The 26208-nt window shown below is 38.4% G+C and overlaps 1 protein-coding gene across 1 annotated transcript in view; it reads left to right on the plus strand.

The window, feature by feature from the left end:
• The window catches only part of PPP1R3A (protein phosphatase 1 regulatory subunit 3A), a 26775-nt gene extending 1568 nt beyond the window's left edge, over positions 1-25207 (plus strand). Inside the window, exons 2-4 of the mRNA XM_010178420.2 lie at positions 20144-20202; positions 20313-20449; positions 22664-25207. Coding sequence (XP_010176722.1) covers positions 20144-20202; positions 20313-20449; positions 22664-25207 — 2740 coding nt within the window. The remainder of the gene's footprint in view (positions 1-20143; positions 20203-20312; positions 20450-22663) is intronic.
• The last annotated feature ends 1001 nt before the right edge of the window (positions 25208-26208 follow it).

The following is a 26208-nucleotide window of genomic DNA, read 5'->3' on the forward strand; positions in this document are numbered from 1 at the left end:
ATAATCTATCTCATATATACTATTCTAATTAAATATAAGCAAGTACTATGTTAATTATAAAGTGGCAGTGGTTAACTTATAACTTAACCCAACGTAAAGAGAGACACTCAGGAATAGTAACTTCTGGCTTCCTAGTCTCTTTTTTACTCCTTTCTGTAAGCAAAACAAAGTTGCCTGTGAAAATCTAATTCTCAATTTTCTTTCTCACCAAATTTACTATAAATCATTTGGAGTTCTGTAGGAAAAAACCCATATTTTACCTGCTGCATCCTTTGTAATATTTAGATCCCAGAACTGAATTCCTGTTGAGTTTTTGGTTCCTATACTCTTTCCAAGTAAGGCAGTGCTGTTTGACTTCCCTGTGCTCTTCCATTGGACTAAACTAGTGGGGAAAGGGGAACAAAACCACAGCAGTGGTGGGAGCTTAAGGAGAAGGGAGAAAACCAGGGCTTCCTCCATGCAGAACCTCCCTTCCTAAAACCCAGCATCACTGTGCTGAGAGTCTCTGCCAGCCCTAATCACACGTCAGCCCTTTGAGGAGAGGTGTGCAATATGGCTTAGTGCCTGCCTCAGCACCATGGTGTAAGAGCAGCCCCAAAGCCTGATTCATAGCCAGTTCACAAAGCTCTCCTGGTAAGTGTCCCTTGGGTCATCTCTGGGGCCATCACAATGGTGCTTCTGTGGAGGAACACCCTGTTACATCAGAGCAGAGGGAATGGTGCCTTTACCTGCCATGTCATCAGACCCTGACATTTGTGTCTGGTTCTGTGCATCATATCTGTCCTTCAAGAAGTGTCACATGACCCATTCTGGGTAAATAAGATAGCCTGAGGTCCCCTGCATGGGCCATGATATCAAATATCACCAGCAGGCAGTGTGACTTCAGCCTGAGTTCAGGTAGCCCACATGAAGCAGATGATGGACACGAAGAGCTGAGTCTTAATTTAGTGAGCCCTGGGCTTCCAGATTTTTTCAGGACTGACCTGCAAATTTGGATTCCCTGAAGTCTCTTGTGACATACCTAGTGCTAGTGTAAGCTGTAGAAGCATTTCTTCTAGGACATCCTCTTTACATATATATGCTATGTGTATTATATGTAAGTCAGACAGAGAGGTATTTTAAAAAATGGGAAAGGTGAAAACACGTCTACTCTTAACATAAAATTACCTCATCTCTAATCAGAGTGTGAAGCTATCTCTCTTCATATCGGGCTGCAGAGGAATGTATATATGTATATACATATATATGTGTGTGTCTGTGCATATTTGTTCATATATAAACATGCACATATGTATATTTGTATATTCTATTTATTAAAAACAAAGTGGTCAGATTCTTTTTCACATTAAGATCTGTTACACATTTTTGTCAAACAGTGGTGCAAACTGGAGCACAGAAGTTTCCATGTAAACATGAGGAAAAACTTTTTCTCTGTGAGAGTGACAGGCCACTGGAACAGGCTGCTCAGAGAGGCTGTGGAGTCTCCTTCTCTGGAGACATTCAAAACCCGCCTGGATGTGTTTCCTGTGTGACCTGCTTTGGCAGGGGGATTGGACTAGATGATCTTTGGAGGTCCCTTCCAATCCCTAAAATTCTGTGATTCTGTAATTCTGTGTGCACTTTTGAAGCCCTCTTTAATGGCAGAAGGATGTAAATATGTAAATGTAAAAATGAACTGGAAGTAGTTTTGGAATATGGTTTCTGTGGTCACCAAGGCTTCTGAAGGACAGTTCTGGCAGATTGTAATCCAGGACCAATTTTATGCTACAGGGACTTCATTGACTTCACAGGAGTTACAGCTTTCACCAGTGTAAATGAGGTCGCCATCAGGGCCTCTTGTTTCAAAAGAACTAAGATGCCAACTTCCATTGCTCACTTGTTTTTCAAAGTGTCTTTGTACATGTTGCCCCTTTGAGTGAGGAGGAACACCCTGCAGACATCTGCAAAAGTACCTCATTATTCTCCTTCAGACCCTCATTAAAACTCCTTTGCTTTGATGTCTAGAAAAAAAAGCGCAAGAAAAACAAACCCCCCAAAATTGACAAAGTGAGGCTGCTGGCATGCTACGAGTCCTTCATATCATGCTGAACAGTGCTGCCTGTTTCCCTGCTCTCCTCCAGTGGCCTGTCCCTCTCTCGCCTCTTGTTTTATGTTCAGATGAGAAAATCTGCAGCATTTATAGATGCTGTGCTGGATGTTTATAAATGCTGTGCTGGATGTTTATAGAACATTTAGCAAAGTAGGGGTCTTAGACCATAACTAGCTCATCTTAGGAGCTGCAGCAATGCAAGCAGTTATGCACAGAATTAATAACAATTTTACCTGTGGTCCACATAATAAATACGCATGTAAGAAATATTGATACCCGTGCCCACGAGCGGAAGATCTTAAATTAAAGATTTCTTTATAGCAATCTAAATAGAAGGATATTTTAACAGGACACTTATTTAGACCTCTATTTAAAATTTAGAAATCAGTTATACCTTTTTTTTTTTTTTTTAATCTTGGCTCTGAGTTATTTATACTTTCTCTTAAAATGTGCAATTTACTTCTTCAGTTAAAAAATAGAACTGTTAAAGAATTATGTTTTTTAAGCAGAGAGTCTGATCCACTCTGGGGCATACTTGTGTGGCTCATTAAATGTCATTAGTGAGGATTAGTTGCATTAGTTAAGTGAAAGGAATAATATGCACTTTTGAAGGAAGTTACTGAGGAAACACAATATGACTGTGTCATGTTTTGCTTAAGAATATGAGCCAGGACAAAGTTGTGTGAATGAGGGCAATGGGGTGGCTTCTGACACTATTATTAAGAAATAAAATGAAAATTAAAATATTATTTATTAAGAAATAAAATAAAAATAAAAATAGATTTTACCCTTAAAAGCTGCACTTGAAAAAAATGATAGTGAAAAGCAAAACTGCATGGAATAATGCAAAACTTACTAGATTTGCATTATACATTTCACTTGCTTTCACTTCTATGTCTAGGCATGAACAAATAGTCTTCTCTTAAAATTTCATAAGGTATTTGCATCTAACTGTATTTTTCCAAGCTAAATTCTTTCCAAGATAAATTTTAACATTTTTTGTGTTCTTTTTAGCATTTTTGTGTGTTTTTCAAAAATCTTGAAAGGATTCACAGTTACAAAATATATTCTGAAAAAATATTTTTAAAATTAATTAGTTTATGTTTCAGTCTATCTGGAAGTGTGCATTTGACTGTTACATACTTATAAATATACCTTGGAGAAAAAATTGACTCCTAAAATTTGAAGACTGTCACTGGAAAAGACAGAGCTTCTGTCAGTAAATAAGCCTAATTTCTGTCATATATATACACTTCTAAACATTCATAAAAATGTAAATCAATTGTACTAGCTTCACTCTTTTCTCGTTTTGTTTGACTCTCATGGTTTTGGGACACAGATAATGATTCTGGACACAAATTTCTCCTGGTCCTCAGGTTTGGACCACGTGATTTTGTTGTGGACCCCAGGCTCCTGCATCAGTCTGATCAGACAGGGACTGTTTGTTTGTTGCATGAGGCAAACCCCTGTAGATCATGCTGCATGGCACAGTAATAACGACCTGCAAACCATTTCCCCCATGACAGAAGCTGTGCCCCATTTCTGTGCTTGGTCCTGGTTTACCATCTGTCAAGAGAGCAGCAGGAGCAAGAGCACAAGGAAAATGGCTGATGAACATGAGAATTGTTTTACAAAAGGGTAAAATGTGTATTTAGACTCCCATCCTCTGACAAGGAAGGGGAAAGCTATTGTTTTTATCATAACTGTTAGAGTTATACCCCTCTTACCTCTCTGAGCCCACAAGTGTGTCACTCTCAACTGATGTTGGTCCTGTGCTTTTTTTCATATTTGCCAGACTGTACCTTTCTTTGAACGGTAGTACATCAATTCACTTCCCTCCATGATGCCACTTTGAAACAGAACACAAAATAGGGCAATGTCTTGTACAAGAGCTGCTCTACGTACAATGCACAATGAGAGGGAAGAGATTAAAAACTTCAGGTCTGTGGGCCACCAATGTCACCTTCAGCAGCATAGATATTGAATGGTCTTAAATAAAATTTCTTCTGTGCATGAATACTGTCCTGTCTTCAGCTACTGTCTCATCCCCTTTCTGATGGAAGGCAAAAGAAGTAAGTTGTTGAAGATCCAGGCTGGCAGGAGTGCGCTGTGCTCAGTCAGTCTTCCCCAGGCAGATGGCAGAGCAGTGCTTAGGTTGCCTGAAGAAACTCAGTTCTGCATCAGCTCCTCTCAGCCTTTCCCACAAACCCATGGTGTGATTAAAAAAATCAAAGACTTCTGAGGCAGATGTTTGGAAATAGCTTCGCATATACTTTGCTATGAGGAACAACCGTATTATTCCCAGCTGGTCCATTTAAAATATGACATTTAAATTATGTTCCCTTTTAATCCTTGTTCTTTTGATTATTGCAGATCCTAATCGGAAGGGGAAAAGGAGAGCAGAAAAGGTGTTAAAACACACATCTTCTTTGTGTACTGCTATTTAATCTCAAGGCTGTTTCTGGCATCTCAAGTCACAAGTTACACTTTGATCAGCATACAGATAAGGGATTTGACTAAAGTTTATTACTATTATTATGAAGTGACTGCAGTCACTGTTTTTACCAGGAGAGCAGCTGCTAGAGAAGCTACCCATTCACAGGGAGCCAGCTGAAAGCAGCGCTCCTCTGCTGTTCAGTCTGACCTAGTATTGCCAGGCTTTCTCTTGCCTTCTGGTCATTGTCAGTCTTTGCCAGTTGTAGAAGTAGGTAGCATTGTCACCAAAATAAGACTTCTCTGGGTACTTGAAGACCGTGATTATCAGGGACACGGGATAATTATTTAAGGTGGTCTAAAACATATTGTTCAGACAAGTAGGGTAAAAGCAAACTGTGGAGCTAGGACACGCTTCTCAATAGTGACTCAAGTTATCTTTTAAGGAAATTGCTGCAGCCTTACTCTCCAAAGTATTTTAAAATAAGTTAAGATAAACCACTTGAAAAATGTTCTACAGGGAGCAATCCTACTTGGCCAGAAAATATGCTCAATGGTCTTTTTTCTATTTGTCTAATAATAATATTTCAAAATCCTGGCATGATTACTATTTGAATTATGAAATACATTACAGACCCTAAAGATAGATATCTAAGTAAATGGCACACGACTTTGAATTCTATCACAGAAATGCTGAAGAAACAGGTGGAAGTTAGGGATGAAAAAAGGCATGCACAGAGCAAATAGACACATGCTAACCATACTTGTGATCTCCTAATTGGAGAATACCTGCAGACTGAAAAACTGTCTCGTTTTTGCTTTTTGTGGTTGTGAACAATGCTACCCATGTGCCATCCATTTGTTGCACTGGAAATATTAAAATTAGCTTCTGAACTTTTAAGTAACAACATATGAAAATAACAGGTTGCCTTGCTGGCAATCTTACTGTAGCATTTACTCTGAATCTTGTTAGTTATCACTCACTTCCATGATCTGCCTTAGAAACTGCTCTCAACATTACAGAACAGAAATTTGTGCTCTAGTGTAATGGTAATATTGGTTGCTATAAAGCTTTTGTTAGATTTCTTTTTTTCAGTTGCTACAATTTCATCAGTTTATTTAAATATACCAATACTGTAACACTATTACAACTGACCCTTAGAGCTCTTTAATGCAGCAACTGACTTGATCTTGCAATATGCACAATAAATAATGAACATCAGGAGGCTCACTGAACTTTGTAGAACTCTGCATATGTAGAACTATTCTTGAATGTTAATACTTACAGGACCAGAGTTTATTGCTATGCTCTTTCAGATCATTGATTAAAGACCTTCAGACAAATATAAATATATTGCTAAAGAAACTCCTGTGTTTCATTGTTCCATGTCCCTTGTTTAGTGAGATATCTGTATTGCAAATTGAACCAGGCTGGTAATGACCATTTCAATACTCTATCTTCTGTCCACTGTTCAGGATCATAGTTCATAAATGTTCAGTTGGAAAAAAATTGTTCCATTACATTTACCTTGACTTGACTAAATGTTAGTCCTGAAAAGACGTTTAAAGTCAGTGAAAGATTAACTGAGAGCACTGGAGTCATATTTAATCAATGTATTCACTACCAGTGTCATTTGAGCTGTTTATTCTGATTATGAACTTTAAGCCATGATCCAGCCAAGGCACTGCAGCTCTGAAATGGAAGCAATTGATTCAGCTACAGTGTAAGTTCAGAGAACCTATCATCCATCATATTTTTAAGATAAAATGTGTATTATCTTCTCAGTTACAAAAGGTAGAAAAAACAGTCCAAACAAATACTTTGCAAGTTAAATTTAGTCCCTGCCTTAGTGCAAAGGAAGAGAGAAGAACTTTTAAACACCGTGGGAGCATGTTAGAAGTGGCTATTTGATCCCTAGGCCTTCAGTGACACACAAGAAAATATTAGTTGATATGCCAAAGCATAATGGGGGGCTTGGTTTTCTGACTGTCTCTCCACTCTCCTCCTGATCTGTGGAACCAGCTGATACTCTGACACTAAACCCAGAGATTTATTACTGTTGGTTGCTAATGGCAGTCCTAAAGAGCACTGAGCTACAGGACTGAATGTGAACTAGGTAAAGCTGTCAGGTTTTTCTTACCTTGCACTTAGGTGCACCGAGTGGATTTGCATTTACCTTTTGCTTTGGTGCATAATAATTGTCCCTGCAAGAATGGTTATGGCTGCTGGATGATAAGCATAAGATATTAAAGTCTGGATCACTTAATGTTGTGGTAGAGGGTTGGGGAGTTTGTCAGTCTTCCTCTCTCCCCAGCTACCCTAGTAAATCTGCACCAGTATCTCCTAGGTTATATTCCAGATCTTGATAGAAATATTGACGCATATCACACAGCTGCCTTCTTGATGTCTGGTAGTAAGACAGCACGGGGGGGAAAAAAAGAAAAAAAAGAGTTTATAAAAGTCTTCTCTTGTCATGTTATCACCTGGGAATTTATTTTCTTGAGATACTTACTAAATTTACAATTGCTTTTCAAGATTTAGATCATAGTTGTCCTCTCTCAAGAAGACTGGCTAAGGTTTTTTGTGATCACTCATTCTGTTCTCCTCTCCAGGGCTGATATCTGTGTTTTAGCCTCACCTGACTGCCATTTATCTATCTACGGTCTCTCTAAGGCATCTGTCACCTTCTCGCATACGTGCCTCAGCATATTGCAGTCAGCCTCTAGGAAATGTCTTTTTTCTGGTGTGCCAGTAGGGGACTGCTCCTTCTCTATTTTTTTCCACATGAGATCCAGGGAAAGACCAGGTGCCACACGGGCCAGGGTCTTTTTCCTCTCAGATGTATCCAAACCAGATACAACTTGGGAGAAGTGCAAGATCGGTTGATGGTACTTGGTTTTCTCTCCTTCCATCTTTTAAAATAGAGGGGGAAAGAAGCAAGAGAAGAACAGAAGGGCTCTACCCCCAACTCCTTTCTATACCACCATTTTGATACTTGACCATGAGCCTTCCGGACAAAATGCAACCTGAGAAGTGTCTCCTCTGACCTCAGGCCAAGCTTAGCCCTTAGGAAACTTGGCTCCTAACTCATCTTATTTTTCAGTAGTCTGGCCCTAGATAGGCATCCCAATAGTAAGGTGCTGCATTACTAATTCACAATGGAGCTGTCAATAGATCTTCTGACCTTGGCCAGGGAAGTCTTTACTAAAGATTTTCCTTGTTTCTCCCATTCTGTTGAGGGATTTATGAAATTTCTGACCAATCTGCATACAAAACAGCTGTGTAAAAAGACTTCCGAATGGGTTTCTTTTCAACATTGTTCTATGCATATCATAATAAGGTACAACAATCATGACAGAGTTATAAAAGGGTCTGATAAAAATGACAGTCTTCCTCTTCATAATTTCTGCATCTTAATTTGAGATACAACTGACTTAATATGCACAGGTTTTTCTGCAGTCTTCATACCTATAGTCATGAGAGTTTGGGATAGACAAGGCTATGTAAAAGCTTTGACCCTAGCACTAAACTGGTGTTGGCATCCTGGTTCAGACCATGTGGAACTAAAATCTTCAAATGGACAGATATATACATCTATATTTTTTTAAAAAAATGTACAAATATTTTGCCATTAAAACTCAAGGTCTTTTTTAATGAGCTAGAAAATAAAGACTAATTTCTTGGGACTCTGTTTGCTTTGAGGCTATGATTATTCTCATCCCAAACCAGGCCAATGCATTTTGTTCTGTGCCACATATGTCCCTGCTTCAATCACAAACTAAGACTGAAAAATGAAAATATTAGTAATTGGAAAATATAATCCTCTGGATAGCAACAATCCAATAATCTTAATAAAAATAGGTTTATTACAAACATTGCCTGAACCCTATTGGGAATTATCTTTTCAGAAAAAATATTCAAATTCCCTTACAGCTTCTCTCTTGATCAATTGTGCCCCTCGATACTATTAATCATCATACTATATACTGCTTATTCTGAGCATCTTTTTCCACTTTGCTCTCCAAACTTCCTTTCCAGTTTCTCCTTGTTTAGAAGCTATTGACAGTCCTTTATAGTCCTTTTGCAGGCCCACATTTTCTCCGCTTCTAGTGTCAGCCCCTTTTCTTAGATGAGATGACCAAAACTAAGCAGTATTTCCTCAAACTGGGGAAATACCACAGATTAATATTATCTTCCTCGTATTTAAAATATTTCAGTAGAGGTTCTGTGTGGCTCTATTTTTTGTACACAGTGCTTGTTAAGGTTGCTAGACTGGCTCTCCTGATAATGCAGTCTTCTATTCACAGCATAGTTTCAAAATGGTAGCTGCAGTGCAGCCCTCCACTGCCATGCCAGTGTGTAAATATCCTCACCTACTGCTCTAATGATGAGTGGGTCACTCTGTCTCCATGCCTCTATCCTCTGTGTCCTGACTATCAACAAGGGAGCTAATTAGTGTCAGTCTTGTTTGTTTGGTGCCACCAATTTACCAAGAACTAGACTGAGCCTTCTCTAACATTGCTGGTTGTTGAAGGTCATAAAAGAAAATCAATCTTGGCTAGATTTGTAATAAGGGCTCTGATTTTATATATGCAGCTTCATTCTAATAGGATCACTTGTAAAGGTATAATATTTTAAAATATTATTCAGCAATTTCTACTTAATATTTACTCAGCTATTCATTTATGGCTGTTGATTGATTGATTTATTTATTTATTTTCCAGTTTCTGCTTTAATTTCTGAATCATTTCCTGTGTGGTCTCAATCAGTTTGGAATCTAACAATGTAACTTAAATTGTTGTTTTCTGCATTGTCTACGTTAAATTATTTTTCTGTTGTGGTTCTGTTTTTTAAATACCTCCTGAAAAAACTAAACACATAAGCAGAAGGCAATGACACTGACACAGGTGACATACAACAGCAACGCCATGGTTCAGGCACATATAACTTGACACCTCCACAAGGAGGGATTATTTGGAGTTGAAATACTCAGGTTGGGATCAGCCATATTTTCAGGTAAAGCTGCCTGGCAAGTAGAAATTTGGGTGTGTGCATCAGGAACCCAGAACTGAGGAATGGTGCTTGCTGAGCTTCAGTCACCCTCTGCTTTGTTGTCAACATGGACAGCAATGCTCTACGCCACACTTGTGCTGCTCTGCAGTTTCTTGGTCTGTCTGCAGTTTGTGCAGCTGTTGATTTCTGCTCTACCTAAGGTCTAGTTCCCTGGACTCTGCCTCAGGTTTTTGTGGGAGGCAGTTTTCGTGTGGGCCAGCTGCCCAGGCCCACAGCCCAACCACCCCTCAGCTCTGCTCCTCAGCAGCTCCCTGAACTTCGGTCCAGCACCATCGGTTCCCAGCACAGCTGTGATGCCCCTACCTAGCACTGACATCAGCTTCTCTTAACAGGATGTGAAAGCCTGAAAACGACTTCAGAGCATTTCCCTGAAAGGTGGTACAGCTGAGTACTTAGTTTCCTTGCAACTTACTTTCAAAGCCTCTTTACTGCCTTTTTCCAGCTGCCCCCCCCCACTAATGGAGTTGGTACTTCAGAGCTCGCACATGCTGCGGTGTTTGACACTGACTGCCTTTTGCTGGTTGCCGTCTTCGCTCTGCTGCTCACTTTGTCCTCTCTTCACAAACCCTGGGCACACTCTCCCCAGTTCTGATTTTATGTGCCCAGCACCTCTGCCTTCTTGACCAATCATAATTCTGTGTCCAGTTGTTTAGTGCCCTCTCTGTGGTCTAATATTTGAATTTTATTTCATTGGGTTTTATCCTTATGTCCTATCTTAGAAAAGCAGAGGATCGTATAATTTTTTCATGCAGTAGTGTCACTTTTCCTGTATTATCTTCATATCTACCATAATCTGTCGCAACTTATCTCCTCGTAGGGTACACTGTTGTTTTTTTTGTTTGTTGTTTTTTTTTTAATGCACTGTAATCTTCATGTGCTGTAAATCTGGTTTAAATGATTGAAATTCTCTAGCAATCATAAAAAAACTTATTCTGTATTAAGAGGATTCCTAAGAAAAAAATGTATTCCCTTAATTTCTAGCAAACTCTTATCAATACCTTTATATACAAATTGTTATAAAGATAAGCTATTCTTATCTAATGGCTTCTAAGAGTTTAAGACTGTCTCAGCAGGAGTTGCTGAGGGATGAAACTTCTAATGATGATTTAAAGCAGTGAAGTGTGTAGGCTGAAACTGAAATAATTATTGCTGTAACCCTCTAAGCACTCTAAGTTCCTCAAGAGAAAATACTTTGTTCAGAACAGACCCTGAACAACAAAATGTTAAAAAAGTAAAATAGTAAGAATAATAAAAAAACCCCCCTTGGAGCAGGATGATAATTTAGACCTAGAATCAGTATAATGTGAGGATGTTCTCAACAACTGCTCACAAATGCATCAGACATCACAATTAAAAAGGAATAATAATTATGGCCCCATTCTAAAGTATGCAATATTCTATTCCATTCAATAAGCCATGAACACTTTAAAACCATCAGTGTAATCCACAAACCTGTATTTACAACATTAAACTGGATGTTCTGCCTTTTCAATAACTGTCATCTCATCTCTATTATTTTCACCTCAGACTCTAATTGTTTCTTTTATAGAAGCTAACCTACCAGTGTCCTTGGCAGTACAGTTTATGGCTCATGCATTTACAGTAATTGTTTGGGCAATTTGCCACACGGTATAACAATCTTCACATCACAATCAGTTTCTATAATAAACAGCATTAGTTGTGAAAAATAGAAGTGATGCATGATTCTTATGGTAGATAAAGGGCACTGAAGATGCCCTTTAGAAAAAGAAAGGAAAATGCTCAAGCCTTGAACTGCTCGAGAAAAATACTGATGTCACAATAGAGCTAATTAATTTGATGGTGCAAACAAGAGGGGGAAAGGGCCTTGCATTCATTAGTGTCAATTCTAAATGAGAGCATACGGTTCATAAAAATAATATTCTGCCTTCATTTACACAAAATGTGCAGGTAAACAAATCAGAAATAAGCACCATTTCCTGCAATAACAGTGATTTTGCTCCTTAGCTTTATCAAGGCTCACTCTTTTCTTTAGCTGCAAGGAGCTGAAAGCCTGTGCAGGTACAATTTGCAGGTAGACCTCTGGATGAGGTTGGATCCTGTTGCCTACCAGCCTGGCTGGCTCCAGTGTGGCCAGCACTGCTGGGTGCTACTGGGCACTGGAGCCTCTGTGCATGGTACTGGTCTGCTCCTAGGAAACCAAGCGCTTACTTAATGTCTTCTCTCCACAACCTATAGGTGGTTGCATATAAAGATGCCCCACCACATGTGACTCTGCTGAAGACATTTTATGGTCTCTCGATTTTCAAGACTAGAAATAACAGGTCAAGTGTTACTTGGTGGGGAAGCTGTTTGACACACTTCCAGCAGGCAGTGTTCCACGTTAGAAATTCTCCAGAGGGGAAATAAGATGTGTGCCCTCTTATGCTGGTGCACAGGCAGGTAATCCTCAGCTTCCCTGGCATCTCCATGCCACCTGACAGCCCTGGCTTGTGCTGAGGCACAGTGAAGTGAGGCCTCAGGAAGCACAAAGGTGGCTTCAAGCCAAGGTTGTACCTCCCATTCTCGAGCTAGGCTGTGAATTCTCTGGCAGCACCAGGGCTTGAGACTAGTATTTATAGGGTGCTGGAACCATATGTGATAAGAAACTGTGCAGTGGCTGTATTATCAACAGTTAATTACATGAACATCAGTTCGAATCAACAGGAGACTTATTCCTATAGTAAGTTTTGGACTGAGCCTTATGGAGGCAAGGAATGATTTTCTCATTACTTGTTAAATATTTAGTTCATATATTCAGTGAGTGTGATAGAACAGAATTAAGTATGGACACCCCTTCACAAAAGAAGTCAAAGTCTGTACTTTGGAGATCCACATCAGGTTCCTTGGTGGCTCCTGAACCCCTTTTGTGAGTTGTACAAGGATAGAGAGGCCAGGACATGATTTGGATCTAGATCCCAGAGGGTGGGTGGGATGTATCTTCAGTGGTAGTCTCACCATGATAATGAGACTAAAAGCAAACTTTTAACATTTCTTTTACTTTTTTTTTCTTTTTTTTTTTTTTTTATTATTGCCAGCTTTTTTCCCCTTTCTGAGTTTTCTTCTCTCTATGAACTGGTTTTGCTAATATTTTCTTCCTCATCTCTCTGGTATTTTAAGGCCAGTATACATAGAGCAATATTTTAAATGTAGTTTTCTGGTAAGCCAACCATTTAGGGGGGTTATGTTAGTAAAAAAATTGGTTTAATTCTTATTCTGTTATAACTTACCAACAGTTTAATAGAACTTTAAAGCTCTGTTTAGAGCTTTACACATATACAGCCTTTCCTACTGCTTTCCAAAAATTCTTTCTTCCTTAGAAATTTATTTTTATTGTGTGTTTGTGGGTTTTGAATGATGTTGCCTACAATACTACTGAAGTTCAGAATTACATGTGGCAAATCCTTTATTTAGTTTCTCATAAATATTCTTTTAACACAATTCCTCCAGATCTTTTACAAATTTTCTGCTTCCAATGCGCAGGTTAAATTTTAAAAATAATTTTTGTTGTTGCTAGTTCTTTTTAGATACATGTAGTTATTTCCACTTCTACTTCCCTTTGACATGACAACTGCTGCTAATGATACAAAAATAACCAAACCAAACTACCAGCCCTTCCCTCCCTAATTGCCCCTCCTCTCTCCAGCTTTGTGGCTTTACAGTTTTGTGCAGGATGCCTGTCTGGCTCCACTGACTTCTCGAACCTGAGCACTTACCTGCACTAATTTACTTTTTGCTCTTCTGCTTCTCAGTAAAACATTCCTGACACATTTAACTACTTCTTTTCAAGGATCTCATGTGTTGTTTACATCCCAGTGGCATCGTTGTTCATCAAGGCTGGCTATTTTTGTCACTAGGTCCAAAAGCATTAGTTGTATTGCTGCTGTATTAGGCTCCTCTTAGGTTTGGAAATCTGACCTGAAATTAAAATAGAATTACTGTTTGGTTAGCAACTTCAGTCTTGCCAGCTCCTTTCATGAGAACATTTTAGCTTCACCTCAACTTCAGGGTAGAAGAGGTTTGTTTGAGTTTGAATCCACTTTGAAGAAAAAAATAGGAGCATAAAAGATTCTGTGAGAGCCTAAGCCTATCTGGATTTTTAAATAAAATTGTACTAAAAAAATTTTTCCCTCTTATATGTTTTAACTAAATATTTGAAAAATATATTCTTTAAATATTTTAATACATCTCCATACCTCTTTAAATTTCAGACTAAATAATATATTCCCACACTTTCTTTTAAATATGACATAGTATAAAATTGTTCAGGTTGCATTAATTTCAAGAGTTTTACAGGTACATTTTCATCTTTCCATACTCTGTCCTCCAACAGTTTTAGCCTTTTCCCACATTCTGTAAAATAAATATCTTGTGATTTAGGTATTAAGATCTAGCATAAGTGAATGGTGAATGTGACCAAAGTGAATGGTGCTGCAGGTTATACAGACACAACTTCTGCCAAATATTGGTGTGTAAATTAAAACCACGACAAACTATAACAACCTCACCCGTTATGAAGAGATTAGTAGCTCCTGGCCATAGTCCCAAACCTATTTCAGACCAGACCAAAGCACCTGCTGTTCCACAGTGAAATGTGTGCTCCTGAAAGCATAACTCCGAGGGCATATAGCTGCATAGGAACATTTGAAATAGGGCTGGACTGGCACTATGGAACCGTGAAGTCTTATCCCTTGGGAAACATGTTGCATAATCCCGTTCACAAAAATATGTCTGTGTTTCCATACTGGCACCTTCTCAGCTTCTTGCGCCTGGTACTTGCACAGAAAAATTACAGGATATAATTTCCAATGCTTACATATCTTTTAAGTTTCCACAACAAATGTCTTTGTGAACTCTTTCTATTAATATATTAACAGAGTCTTGCTGCTTAATATCTTTTCTGCCTTCTCAGTATTTACCCTTTTGCTATAATACTAAAGAACATCTATTTCTCCTCTCAGACTTTATTTTGCTAGGCTGAAAATAGAAATACTCATTTTGTCTCCTTGGTTAATACAGATTTTTCATCCTGCCAGTCTTCTTGTAGTCCTCTTCTGCATCTGTTCCAGTTTGAATTAATCTTTCTTGAACATTGTATACAAATGTTCCAGAGGAGTTCTTGCTAATGCCTGGTGCTGCAACATGAATATTTCTTGGAAATCTTTCCTTACTAGGAATACCTTCTCTGACATATTACTGCAGAACTCTGCTTTGTTGCCATGGCCATCTCACAACAGTGGCTTGGAAAAATTTTCTGCCAAAAACAAACTCGGATTTTTCTTATTTGCCTGTTTCTTCCAATTGCTGAACCCTAATTTTGAGGCAAAAACTCTCTAATCCCTAAATGTACAGCCTGGCACTTTATAATTTTGAATTTCATCCCTTATCTATTATTCTGATCCTCCAGGCCACCCATTTCTTTTAACCCTCCCCTGTGCTGGTGATATCTCCCAACTTCCTATGTGCCACAGATTTAATTTAACTTTGACTTTTTGTGTCTCGGTCTGTAATAACCTGACTGACTAAGCCTGATCACACGACCAGTCCTCTCCAATTCCCTGGTGATGTCTGCTAGCTCTGCGTAGCTCAGCTCGCCAGGCCCCCCTTGGCACCAGGCCCCTCTCCCACCGCCCAGCTCTTGTACTCATCTCCCTCTTCTCCAGTTTAATTAATAAATTTCCCATGTGGCTGCATAAAAAATGCTTTAATGAAGTCCAGATAGACTAGATAAGTGATTTTTAGACAAGGGAAATATAGTAATCTTATCAAAGACAGATATTATCAGGTGAGTCTGGCATTTTTTTATGCCATTTGCCATTCATCTGTATTTATTCTTTCATTTAAGTTCTGTTCTAAAACTATTGTAAAAACTTTTTAAAGTTACCTGGGTCTGTAGTTGCCCTGACACTACTTCTCTTCTTTTTCCTAAATATAGATAGTACTTTTCCTACTCTTCTGATACTGTTACAGTAGATTCAGGACCAATTTGACAGATTTGAACAGCAAAGCTTTTAAACCAATGTGTGATTTCCTCTGTTGGGTCTCTCAGTATTTTGGGTTGGAAAATATATGCTCCTCTGAATTGGAGCATATTTAAACACCAATTTCTGCTCCCAGACTGGATGAAATAATATCATTTTCTAAATCTCTGTTCCTATTAGTTATGCCCTGTAAGATCTCTGTTCCTATAAGTTTCTACTCCACTACTAGCACTGTGGTAGAAAGTTTAGAAGTCTTTTGATTAGGGGGTTAAACATAGATTATTTGAAATCTTGATCAAACCTTACTTCTAAAAAAATTCCCTATTTAACTTAAAAAGACTAATTCCAAAGCCTTGACATGTCTTAGTTTATCCCAAACCTTTCTGAAATCAAAGCAGTATTGTTTACTGGCTAAATAATTTTTTTTTTTTTTTCTTATCACATTGTCTGTCTACTCCTCATATCTTCAGGATTCAAGTTAAACTTTTTTTTTTTTCTGTTTGGGATGCCAATTCCACATAACTTTGAGTCTTCTGAACTCCTTCACATAATGTCCATCAACTTTTCAGTTTTCTCAGTCCTACTAAGTAGTCCCGGAACTTCTCATTTGTTCTTTCTAAATGCAAAATTATAGTGACAACCTGTTCTCATTCCTGCTTTCTTTTTATTACTGAGTCCAAGTGAATGGTAATTCCATCAAGAATGAATCACATGAGCATAAGTGGTTTTGATTCTTTTGAAGCTGGTAGAAATTCTTAAATTCCTGATATACTTTATGAAGATGTGACCCATTCAGCTGCAGGAGAAAAAACAACTGAGTTTCTGGAGGTATACAGGTACTTATTTTGGAGGGGAACTGTGTCAACTGATATAATGGATTTTTCTAACTCGAATAGTTGTCAGAATGCCTGGATCACTTGAAAATAAAACTACATGTTTTTAAACAGAATATAAATGTTGTGTCTCTCACTACACAATGTAGGCACATTTAGACCACCCTCCACAACACAGTGAGATAATTAATTTAGAAAACAAAAGCTTAATTAATATTATAATTACAAAATCTGCTCATGGAATTCTGATAGTGAGCTAGGAAATTTTCAGAGAAATACAGAGAAAAACAGTCAGTCAAAAAATTACTGACTAGACAAAGACTTTCTAATTGCCACTGTTTGATGAAGAGGCTAATTTTTATTGGCTCTTGGGATGTTTTTTGGTCTTTAGGGTATACGTATATGTTTGAGATTGTTCTGCAGTTGTATGCACCTGTAGTCTCAATATCTTCATATATCACTTCTTAGACTGAAGTATTACTGTTAAATCACTATTGTTTTATGCTCCTTGTAATCCTCAAAGACTACAGTATCAATATGCTCATTTTAGGTTAATTTTAGATTTCCCACTAGAATAATTATATGAGGACAGATATTTCTGATGTAGAAGTAAAATAAGGAAAATAGCTGTTACACTGACTTTCCCTGTACTATGGCATTTGCAGGACAGGTGTGCATAAATAATGGGCTATAAACCAGCAATCTTTATAAAATTCAGTGCAATGTGCAAGGAGCTACGTTACAAGCCCTGCATGTGAATCCAGGCTGTGAGGCTGTATTATCATTTCTATTTATTACCTGTGTTGCAGTTGTGAAAAGAAACTTGTGGACCAGGTGTCCAGTCGCTACTAGAACAAGAGGACAAATTCAACTCTAATCATAACAAAAGTAAAACTGAAGGGCTCAGGTCACACACTCTGTGTTACAGTCCCAGCCACTAAAAGTCAATGGCTACATTCCAGTTTGAATTTAGAGTTAGAAGGTGAGATTCACTCAGCTAATTTCCATTATCTAAAACTTGTGGTTCCAGCCTAAGGCAGTCACTGTATGTCCCTTTTGTGGTCACTCTGTTCCAGAGACAGAGAAGCTCCTTCACAGGATATGTCACTCCATCTCACTTGTAATGTCCATGGTAGAGGGAATGAATCTCCTTTCGGAAGTGTTAATCTCTCACTACTGGTGATAGGGATGATGTACATGACTGTCTGAGCATAAGTGTTTAGAAAACTAAGGCTAGATAAGGTAAACCCCATCCTGTCACGTGCCCTTAAGCATCCATCTTGAAGAAGCTTTATACTTGTTAATTTAAAAGTTTAGGAAATAGGTACTCCTCTTTAGCATCCTTATTCAAAGACTGTGTCTATATTTTACACTGAAAAGTTGTTAGTCAAAATCAAAAATAATCACTGGACAGGGTACACATGGAACAGGAGACAGAATCCCATTTCTCTTTTCTCCAAGGATTGAAGAGTAAGGTAAAGAGTAAGGATCCTGCTTGTATATCCAACTTCAAGAGCATGTCCTGCAGGCAAATCTGCCCTCCAGTTTCTTCTCACATGGTCTGCATCTTGGTAATCTGGCTATTTTTTGGATGTGTGTGCAGTGAGGTTTTTAATCTCATCAGAGTGTGATAGAAGCTGAAAGTGTCACTGCACCTTGGATATGAGCTCTGGCTGCCAGTAGACTGTTATGTTAGACATGGGCATGAACATCTCTCCTTCTTCTGGGAATGGTTCTTGAAAGTAAAAAACGCCTCAAACTCCATTCCTTTAAGAAGCAGATGAGAGCTCCTTCTAGCAGCAAAGAACGTCATCCTTGCTTCCCAAGAGTTGCATCCACATGGCTGAACGCTGCAGGTAGCCAGCTACATTCAAAGAAAGCTCTCAGACGCTCTTTTTTTCCCCCACTCGATAACAGTAGAAGGTTCCCTGCTGTGCCCGTGTGGTTTTAGGATCATTATTTTGGGGTGACTGTACTCAGCTCATGCGTTATATGTGTCTTGGCTCCTCATGTGGGGCTTTTGCAGACACCCTATTAGCACCTAAATGCTTTAATATGTCTGTCTCATGGTAAAGCCCCAACCTACACAGTGTCTAGGCTTATGGAAACAGGTGGGTGAAAAAGATGCAAAAGGACAGAAGAAAACAGAAAAACAGAAGATGCAACACTAAGACAAGCATTTGAACAGTTAAAGAAAAAAAAAAAAAAGATGTGTAAATAATAAGCAGTAATGATTTACCTTAAAAACCCCACAGATCTACTGTAAACAAGGGCTCTGCTCTGCCAGCTTTTTCAGGGTGAAATGCAGCTTATAGCAGTGGCTGGCAGGGGAATGTACAATTCAGTGTGAGTAGGAGAGTGAGAAATGTGCGGAGGCTATGCATGTACCAGAATTCACAAATGACGTGACATTCATAAGAATAGCAAGAATATTCAGTATTATTGCAATTAATGATGAAAAATAACTGTTGAGAGAGCATTGAATCTTGTGCTTCAAGGACAGCTTCTAACAACAAAAAGCCAAGAGGAAATTTAATAATAGAACAGTGCAAATGACTTCAAGTATTTTGCCACAAGAACTTTACATCTCCCCCTCAAGTATCTGATAGTGGCCAGTGTCAGAGATCAGATGCCAGACTGGCAGGATCTTCTGTCTGCTTTTGTCTGTCAATCCCTATAAAGGCTGGATTTTAAAAAGTTGATAACAGTCTATGTTCAGATTCTTTTAACAGAGTATAAATTTAGCATCCTCCTTCTGAATTAAGCATTTAGATGGTAGAGTTAATGTTATATCAATTCAAATGAAAGACACTAGGAGAAAATAGAAGGGGAAAAGATTAATATTTGAAAATTAGAAAGTAATTTTCAGTAAGAGAGGTGGACGGCTGGTTGAAAAACGCATAAATTAAGACCTAGAGAAAAAAATTACTCCTCATAGAGAAGTCATTAGGAGTGATATAATAATTTACATTTTACACAAATGACATTCTTTTTACTTTTTTTTTTCCTTTTCCACTAAAGGTTACATCCCTGTAAGCAGGCAATTCAAACTGCTATCACTTTGCATTGATATTGGTGAGGACTGCAGGCACTCGGTACCTCTCTGTAGGTGTTTGTTGTGTTGGACCTGGCCTTTGTTTTCACAGCCAGCAAAGCAACAGCAAAAATTACACAGGCTGTAGGGAAGCAGAATTCATTCTTACTGGCCAGGCATAGCTTAGCAACAGGATTTATACTGTATACACGCAGGGAGAATCTTTTGATTTATTTCAGGTAACAAAGATGTCTTTTCCAGCCATCTCTGTATACATACAAATATTTGAAAAATATAAGCAAGAGAGATGCTCAGTGTCCTGAACACATACATCCTTCCAGACCCTTGTCTGACCCCAAAGTTGTGCTCTCCTGTCACTGACCCATCTAATCACCTTTGTGCCGCTTTCTCAGAAAAGGCCTGGGAAAACCCATCAGCTTTGCAATGTAATCTGAAGGTCAACACATTTTAATTTTCTTAGCCAATTCTTTCTTTGACCAAGACTTAATATCAGGTCACTCAAAAAAAAAAATCTTAATTTTTTTAAAGCTGTTATTTTCAGAATTTCAAACAGCAATCAAAATCTTGTGTATTTAACTAGTGGTCTTTATATCTGAGTCCAAGAGGAATTAGAACAATATTTTTTGCAGAATAACACAGGAAGTTCTTTTTGTTTAACAGCAAAGAAGAAATATTGGCAACATCTGACAATGACACATGGAATAATTCAAGGACTTCAGGTACAGCACCCAGTTTAATTAATTCTTCCTTACTTCACATATTAATTAAAAAATAGTGTAACAAACAACCTCATGGAAATTCTTCAAGTATGTTTTTGTTAACTCTTCAGACACAAACATCCCAGAGATTGTTTATTCACAAGCAGAAGACAAAGACACCAAACCAGCTAATAAGAATATAAAAGATAAAAATGCAGAATACAACCAGGGTGATGATGAAGATGATGAAAAAGAATTAGAGTTGCTGGTAAGTGTTATACAATTATATCTACTGTATTAAATGATATGAATCCATTTACGCTTCAAAGCTGGTGAAATGCCCCCTTTTATCAAAGCTGACTGATGTACTAATTTACAAATGTAAAGCCTTGGTCTGTACTTTCATTGAATCCCTAACTGATTCAACAATAGAAGGTGCTTTGATTTCAGTGTAGTGCATCAACTTTTTCTGGTCTTAAATTAATGACTTCTCCCTTTTAGTTCTTTACCAGAGCTTCTAAATGACAGTTTGAAGGAATTAGAATAGCAGCATCTTACAAATCTCCCCTCCTAGTCTTTAAGATAGGAATATTTTTAAATAAATGTTTTATATTTGGTAAAATTCTTACGTTTATGGTACTTTTTGCTTTTGGAGTTTTTCAAAAGATAATTATGTGACATGCTATACAAGCAAAATAAATGTACACATATTTATATTAGTAGATTTTCTATATCAGTATTTGACATTAAATTTTTTGTAATCAATTTCACACTCAGTGAACATTCAATCTATTTGGATTTGTGTGTGTGTGGTTTGGCTTGCATTTTTCAGTATGAAAGGAAAAAATGGCAATAAATGAGACACGTACAGCAATCTATTATTCCCAGTGTCTGTTCTCAGCTCATATCATTTGGGTGCATAGATTCATAATCATAGATTATAATAGCTATCACCTTTGAAAATGTGAATGCTGAATCAGACAGGAGAGGAAGATGAGAACCATTCTTTTTTTTTTATTGATAGAGAGAGAATAAATTCCTCTTATTTGAATATAAATTTTTCTTGCCTTTACTTAAAAAAGTTGAAAATTGTTGCCTATTGTGGGACTCTTCACTGCCTGCAAGTCAACGTCTCTTTTTTTTTTTTAATGGTGAAACATAAAAAGAAGGACCTCTAAAATCCCTTGTTGTTCTCAGTCCACCCTGTTACAAGAAGCAGGATCAAACATAACCGTTTGTTTATCAATTGCCAGGATTGTCTGTACAATAAATGAAGGGGGAGCTATAATTTAGATGTTAATTTGCACTGTGCGCTCTTTAATGAATTAAACAATGAAGGCTTATAATAGATGGAAATACAACCAAATCTTTGAAACGCACAGGCATTGGCTCACAAGACAGCTGTGCAGTTGACAAGTAACATGAGCCTTATGTGAGAAGAAGGGGAAATCGTAAGATTTGCATATAATTATTGAGATCATGCAAATGTCAGTTATGAGGAGGGGAAAAAAACCACAGGCTTCTCACTGTTAAATCCTGACAGTTGGCATCACCGAAGAACTCAAATACACTTGAGCACTGGTTGGCAGAGGGTCATTAAAACAGAATTTGCAGAGACATTAGCTCCCTCACTTTTCTTTGAGTGACGTTTTACTATTAATAGTTTGCAGAGGCTTTGCAGAAAACATATTAATAAGAGAAACTGTAATGGGGGTATCTACAGCAAGTGCAAATGCATAAAGGGGTGCCCAAGAAGCCAGCCTCTAATTGATCAGCTAGTGCTATCACTGTGACTATGCTAAAGTGAGAAGAGAGTGCAATGACAAGCAGGCATAGCTGAATAATACAATATGATATTTGGGAGCTAGGAGGGGGAGTGATTAGTTTCTGGCCTTTTACTTCACTAGTCTTACTTCCAACTCATGTCTTACCAAATTGTCTAAAAACAGTCTGGTTTGAAGCCTGTAAAATGGTATCTGAGATAAATGAAGCACAGATAATCCTTACAGTATTTGTCAGTGTGAGATGTGTCTTTGTTTTACTGGACAATACTGTACATTACCGGGCTTTGATGCACTGTATCGATGCCCTCATTTAAGCTCTAATCCTCCCCCCTCACCCCATGCCTCACTCTCTCCGAACCTAGAACTGAATGTATAGAGAATGAATTAGCCTCCCTTTAAGGGAATATTCTCTTCAGATTTAATTTGTATAAAATGCACTAGCAGCTTGCTGAACTCATGAATAAAGACAGGGGGTTCTGAATGCTATTTTATTTCCTGTTCCTTTCAGCACCGCCATAAAGCTCATTACCTATGTTAAAAGATACAAACAATGCAAATTTTGCAAATGGTTTGGAACATGTTTCCATGAAAGCTTTATTACTGAAAACAAAACTTTCCGCAGCGAAATCCTGCCTCCTTTATTTGGCATATTTTTGCAAAGTGCTTTTTGATCATTCTCTTCTATTTTATTGTTTCAGCTAAATCAGCACTTCACAGGAGCTAGAGGTACCTCTTCCAGAGATGAAAGGAATTTATACACAACAGAACCAGTTAATTTTCCAAGTGAAACTGAAAGATTGGAGAAAAAGCTAACCTATATAGAAAGAAGCAGTGACTCGCTAAGGTACCCTGTGCCTCTCAGTTCCTCATCTGAAAACACTTCACAAGAGATAGCAGGAGAATTAAAAGATGAAGTTAAGTATTCCCTAAGAGATTATGATAGTCAGCAATCAGGGAAAGAAGTCACTGCTGGCTCAGTAAACAGCGGTGAGCTGTCTTTGGAACATACTAGTACCAGTGAAAAGCTTTTGTCGGCAAAATATATTCCTGGGACAAAGCAGAATGAGGCTTTCGATATTATGACCACTGTCTCAAGCCGACAAGGAGGGAGCCACACAGATATTTCAAAAGGTGAAACAGATAGTGCCTTGGGAAGTAAGATGATGGAGAGGTTATTCATCAGTGAGGATGCTGCTGATACTTCAAAAGGGGCCTGTGAAACGAGACCAGAAACCATTTCTCCAGAGCATGATGAATCCATGCAATTAAATGCATGCATAGCAGGAACGCTGGATGGCAATGCTAATCCAGCTCCGGAGCACCAGGTGCCACAAATGTCTCACCAAACTCTGGATTCATTGTTGTCAGATGCTGACAAAAATGAAGGAAAATTCCAGATGATTGAAAGCAAAGTTCAGGTACATTTAAGAGGAGATTTATATGCCGACACTTTTGCATATGCCGATGTCTCAATAGATTCCACAAAAAGCCAATATATGCAAAAAAAAGGAGATGGTGAAATGTCAGGAAAGAACTATAACACTGATGTAGGGAAGGAGAAGAAAGTCATCGAAGTAGCGGACTTAGCACTAATCGGTGAGGAGGAAATACCCAAGGCTTTCAAGTCACACAGAAAACACACTGCCAAAGTGCTGAACACAACGCCTCTGCCAGCTGAAGACAACAAACAGGCACCAGGGCCCACACGGGCAGACCCCCCGGCACCCTCCCTGGGGGATGAAAGGAGAGCTGAAGACACTTGGGAACACAGAGGAGTCACGAGGTTAAAAGACAGAGGGACGTCAGACAACACAAACAAAGGAAGACTGGTAGGAAAGGAAAGCAAAGCAAACCCTGCGGAGCAGAGGTGGCAAGAAGTGGGTAGTGAGGTTCGGTGGGGAGCAAGGGGGAGCGCAGGGCCTCGGAGTGCGGCTTCCACAAAGGAGTTGTTTGCCTGCCAGGAGGCAGAGAGTTGTGAAAAGTCTTCTGTCTCCAAGCAGGGTATTACAGAGGAAGCAGAGGCAGGTACAGCTTATATAATTAAAACAACATCAGAAAGTGCTCCAGAAAAAATGTCTGCCAGTGAAAAAGCAGTAATTGCTCAGCTACCTCAAGAGACTGCGCTAAGTGACAGGCCCACAGAGGAAAAGGAAACAGCGTTTGATACACATGAAGGGAGAAATGATGGTTCACATTATGCTCTTTGTCAACTCAACACAGTGGGTGTATTATATGACACTGAATTTGAAAAGGAATCAGTTTTAGATATTTATAATGCACGTGTACATGAAACACTGCAAGGAGAAACGATGTCTGTATGCAATAGCAGGGAAAAACCTGCCAAAGCACAACCAGACATCGGCAATATTCTACCTGTAGGAGAAGCAGTAAAGGCTTCTGCTACAGAAAAGAAAGATTTGCAGCAGGGTTTATGTTCAGAAGTATCTAAACGTCCCCTCAGTGCCCAGAAGCATCTATACAGTGAGGAAGCAGAAGCGCTTTGTAGGGAAGAATGCCATGTTGGTGCACTTTCCTATTTATGCGTTGAAGCTGAAACAAAAATGCCACCTTCTGGTACAAATGCTGTGCCCAGTTACCATTCTAAAAGCTCTTCAGTGGCCTCTTCTGAAGGGTCCACTGTGGCAAGAGATATGGAGCATTTGTATAGACACTTTGAATTCCAAGTCATTGACAAGGTTGCTGCTGAGCCAGGATATGATTTAAGTCTACCGAATGAAATGACATGTTTTAATAAAAACCTCTCTCCTGAAGCTGAAAAAAGAGTACCTTCCACTTCAGACATAGGGATTTCTAGAGAAGGAAGAGGAAGGAATATAGATCAGTTTTTCCATCAAGGAGAGTTCAATCAAGAGAAGTCATCGAGGCCACAGTCTTTAATTAGTAAGCCTACTGAAGAAGTTGGAGGGACAGGTTCTCAATCTGACTATCTAGTAACTGAGGAAAAAATGCTAAACTGGCTTGATGACTCGCAGAAGGAAAGCCAGCACATTTCTGATTCTGCAGATATTTCTAACCAGAAGAGTGAAGCACTTAAGTTACCTAGTGAGTCTCCAGGTTTAAAACATATTGCTTGCAAAATCTTTTATTTCTTCTTCTTTCTTTTATTTGCTGTGACACTCTACCACTATGATTTGATGGTTTGTCTTGCACTCTACCTGTTCTCATTGTATTGGCTCTACTGTGAAGGAGGAAGAAGCACAGAGACTGTCAAGAAGGAGTAACACTGATGATTGTTAACTGTGCTCAAGATCTGTGGTCAATAGTCTCCAACCCCTCCAAAGCATTTTCACTGTTAAAGAGCTTATTAATTGTTAGAACCAAAGCAAGTTTTCCACTGAAGCATCTTTTTTAAAAGATTACATATGAAGTTGAGCCTTCATGTAAGTAATTATACTATATATGACCATGACGTTTGGATCACTAAATACCTATATGAATATGAGTTCTGCAGCATGTCAAGTTAAAATAAAGTATAGCTATTACTCCTTAGCAGGATATGATGAAGCAATTCTTCATAACTCTTTAGTACTTAAAAACACCATTTGCTTGCATTAATTTCTTTTGCAGTAAAGGTTCAAATTTTTCTGGGAGTTTTTTCTAAAGTTTGTGTAGTACATAACACCACAAGGAACAGTATAAAAACTAACTCGGTATTTTGGTATTGACACTGCAGTTGATAATCTGCTAGTGTAATTAGGCAATGCTCTAAGAAATAAGACATCAGTTGATAGTTTAATATTTTTTTCCAAATTTTTATTTCATTGTTTTGACTTAGAGCTCCAGTGGTACCTCTGTTGGAAAAATGTAAGGCTTTGACTTTGATAACATCATGTAACTTCCAGGATGTAACTGCGTAGCAGACTAGGTGTGTTGTTTCCACCGTGAAGAGATTGAAGGCCACAGCCACAGGCCTCTTACCATTCACTCACATGCAAAAATGTTTTTGTTTTTTGTAAATGAGGACTGTGTAACATGACTGAGAATTTCACTGAACTGTTATTCCAGACAAAGCCTTTGAATGACATTTTTTCATCAGTGTTGCTTGAGCATCTCTACAAAGCCTTAAATAAATTTTACAAAGGAGTGCTATGACTGTGTTGAGCATGTCTAAATTAGGTTTACTGCTTTTTTCTATGGCTTGTAATCCAGAGATAATCAAACACCAAGAGAAAATACAGGGCATAACCCTGATGTTCAGTGAGGCTGCTTTGTGTGGTGTGGA

The sequence above is a fragment of the Antrostomus carolinensis genome, unplaced genomic scaffold (genome assembly GCF_000700745.2).
Source record: "Antrostomus carolinensis isolate BGI_N321 unplaced genomic scaffold, ASM70074v2 scaffold32741, whole genome shotgun sequence".
In the NCBI taxonomy this organism is placed as follows: domain Eukaryota; kingdom Metazoa; phylum Chordata; class Aves; order Caprimulgiformes; family Caprimulgidae; genus Antrostomus; species Antrostomus carolinensis.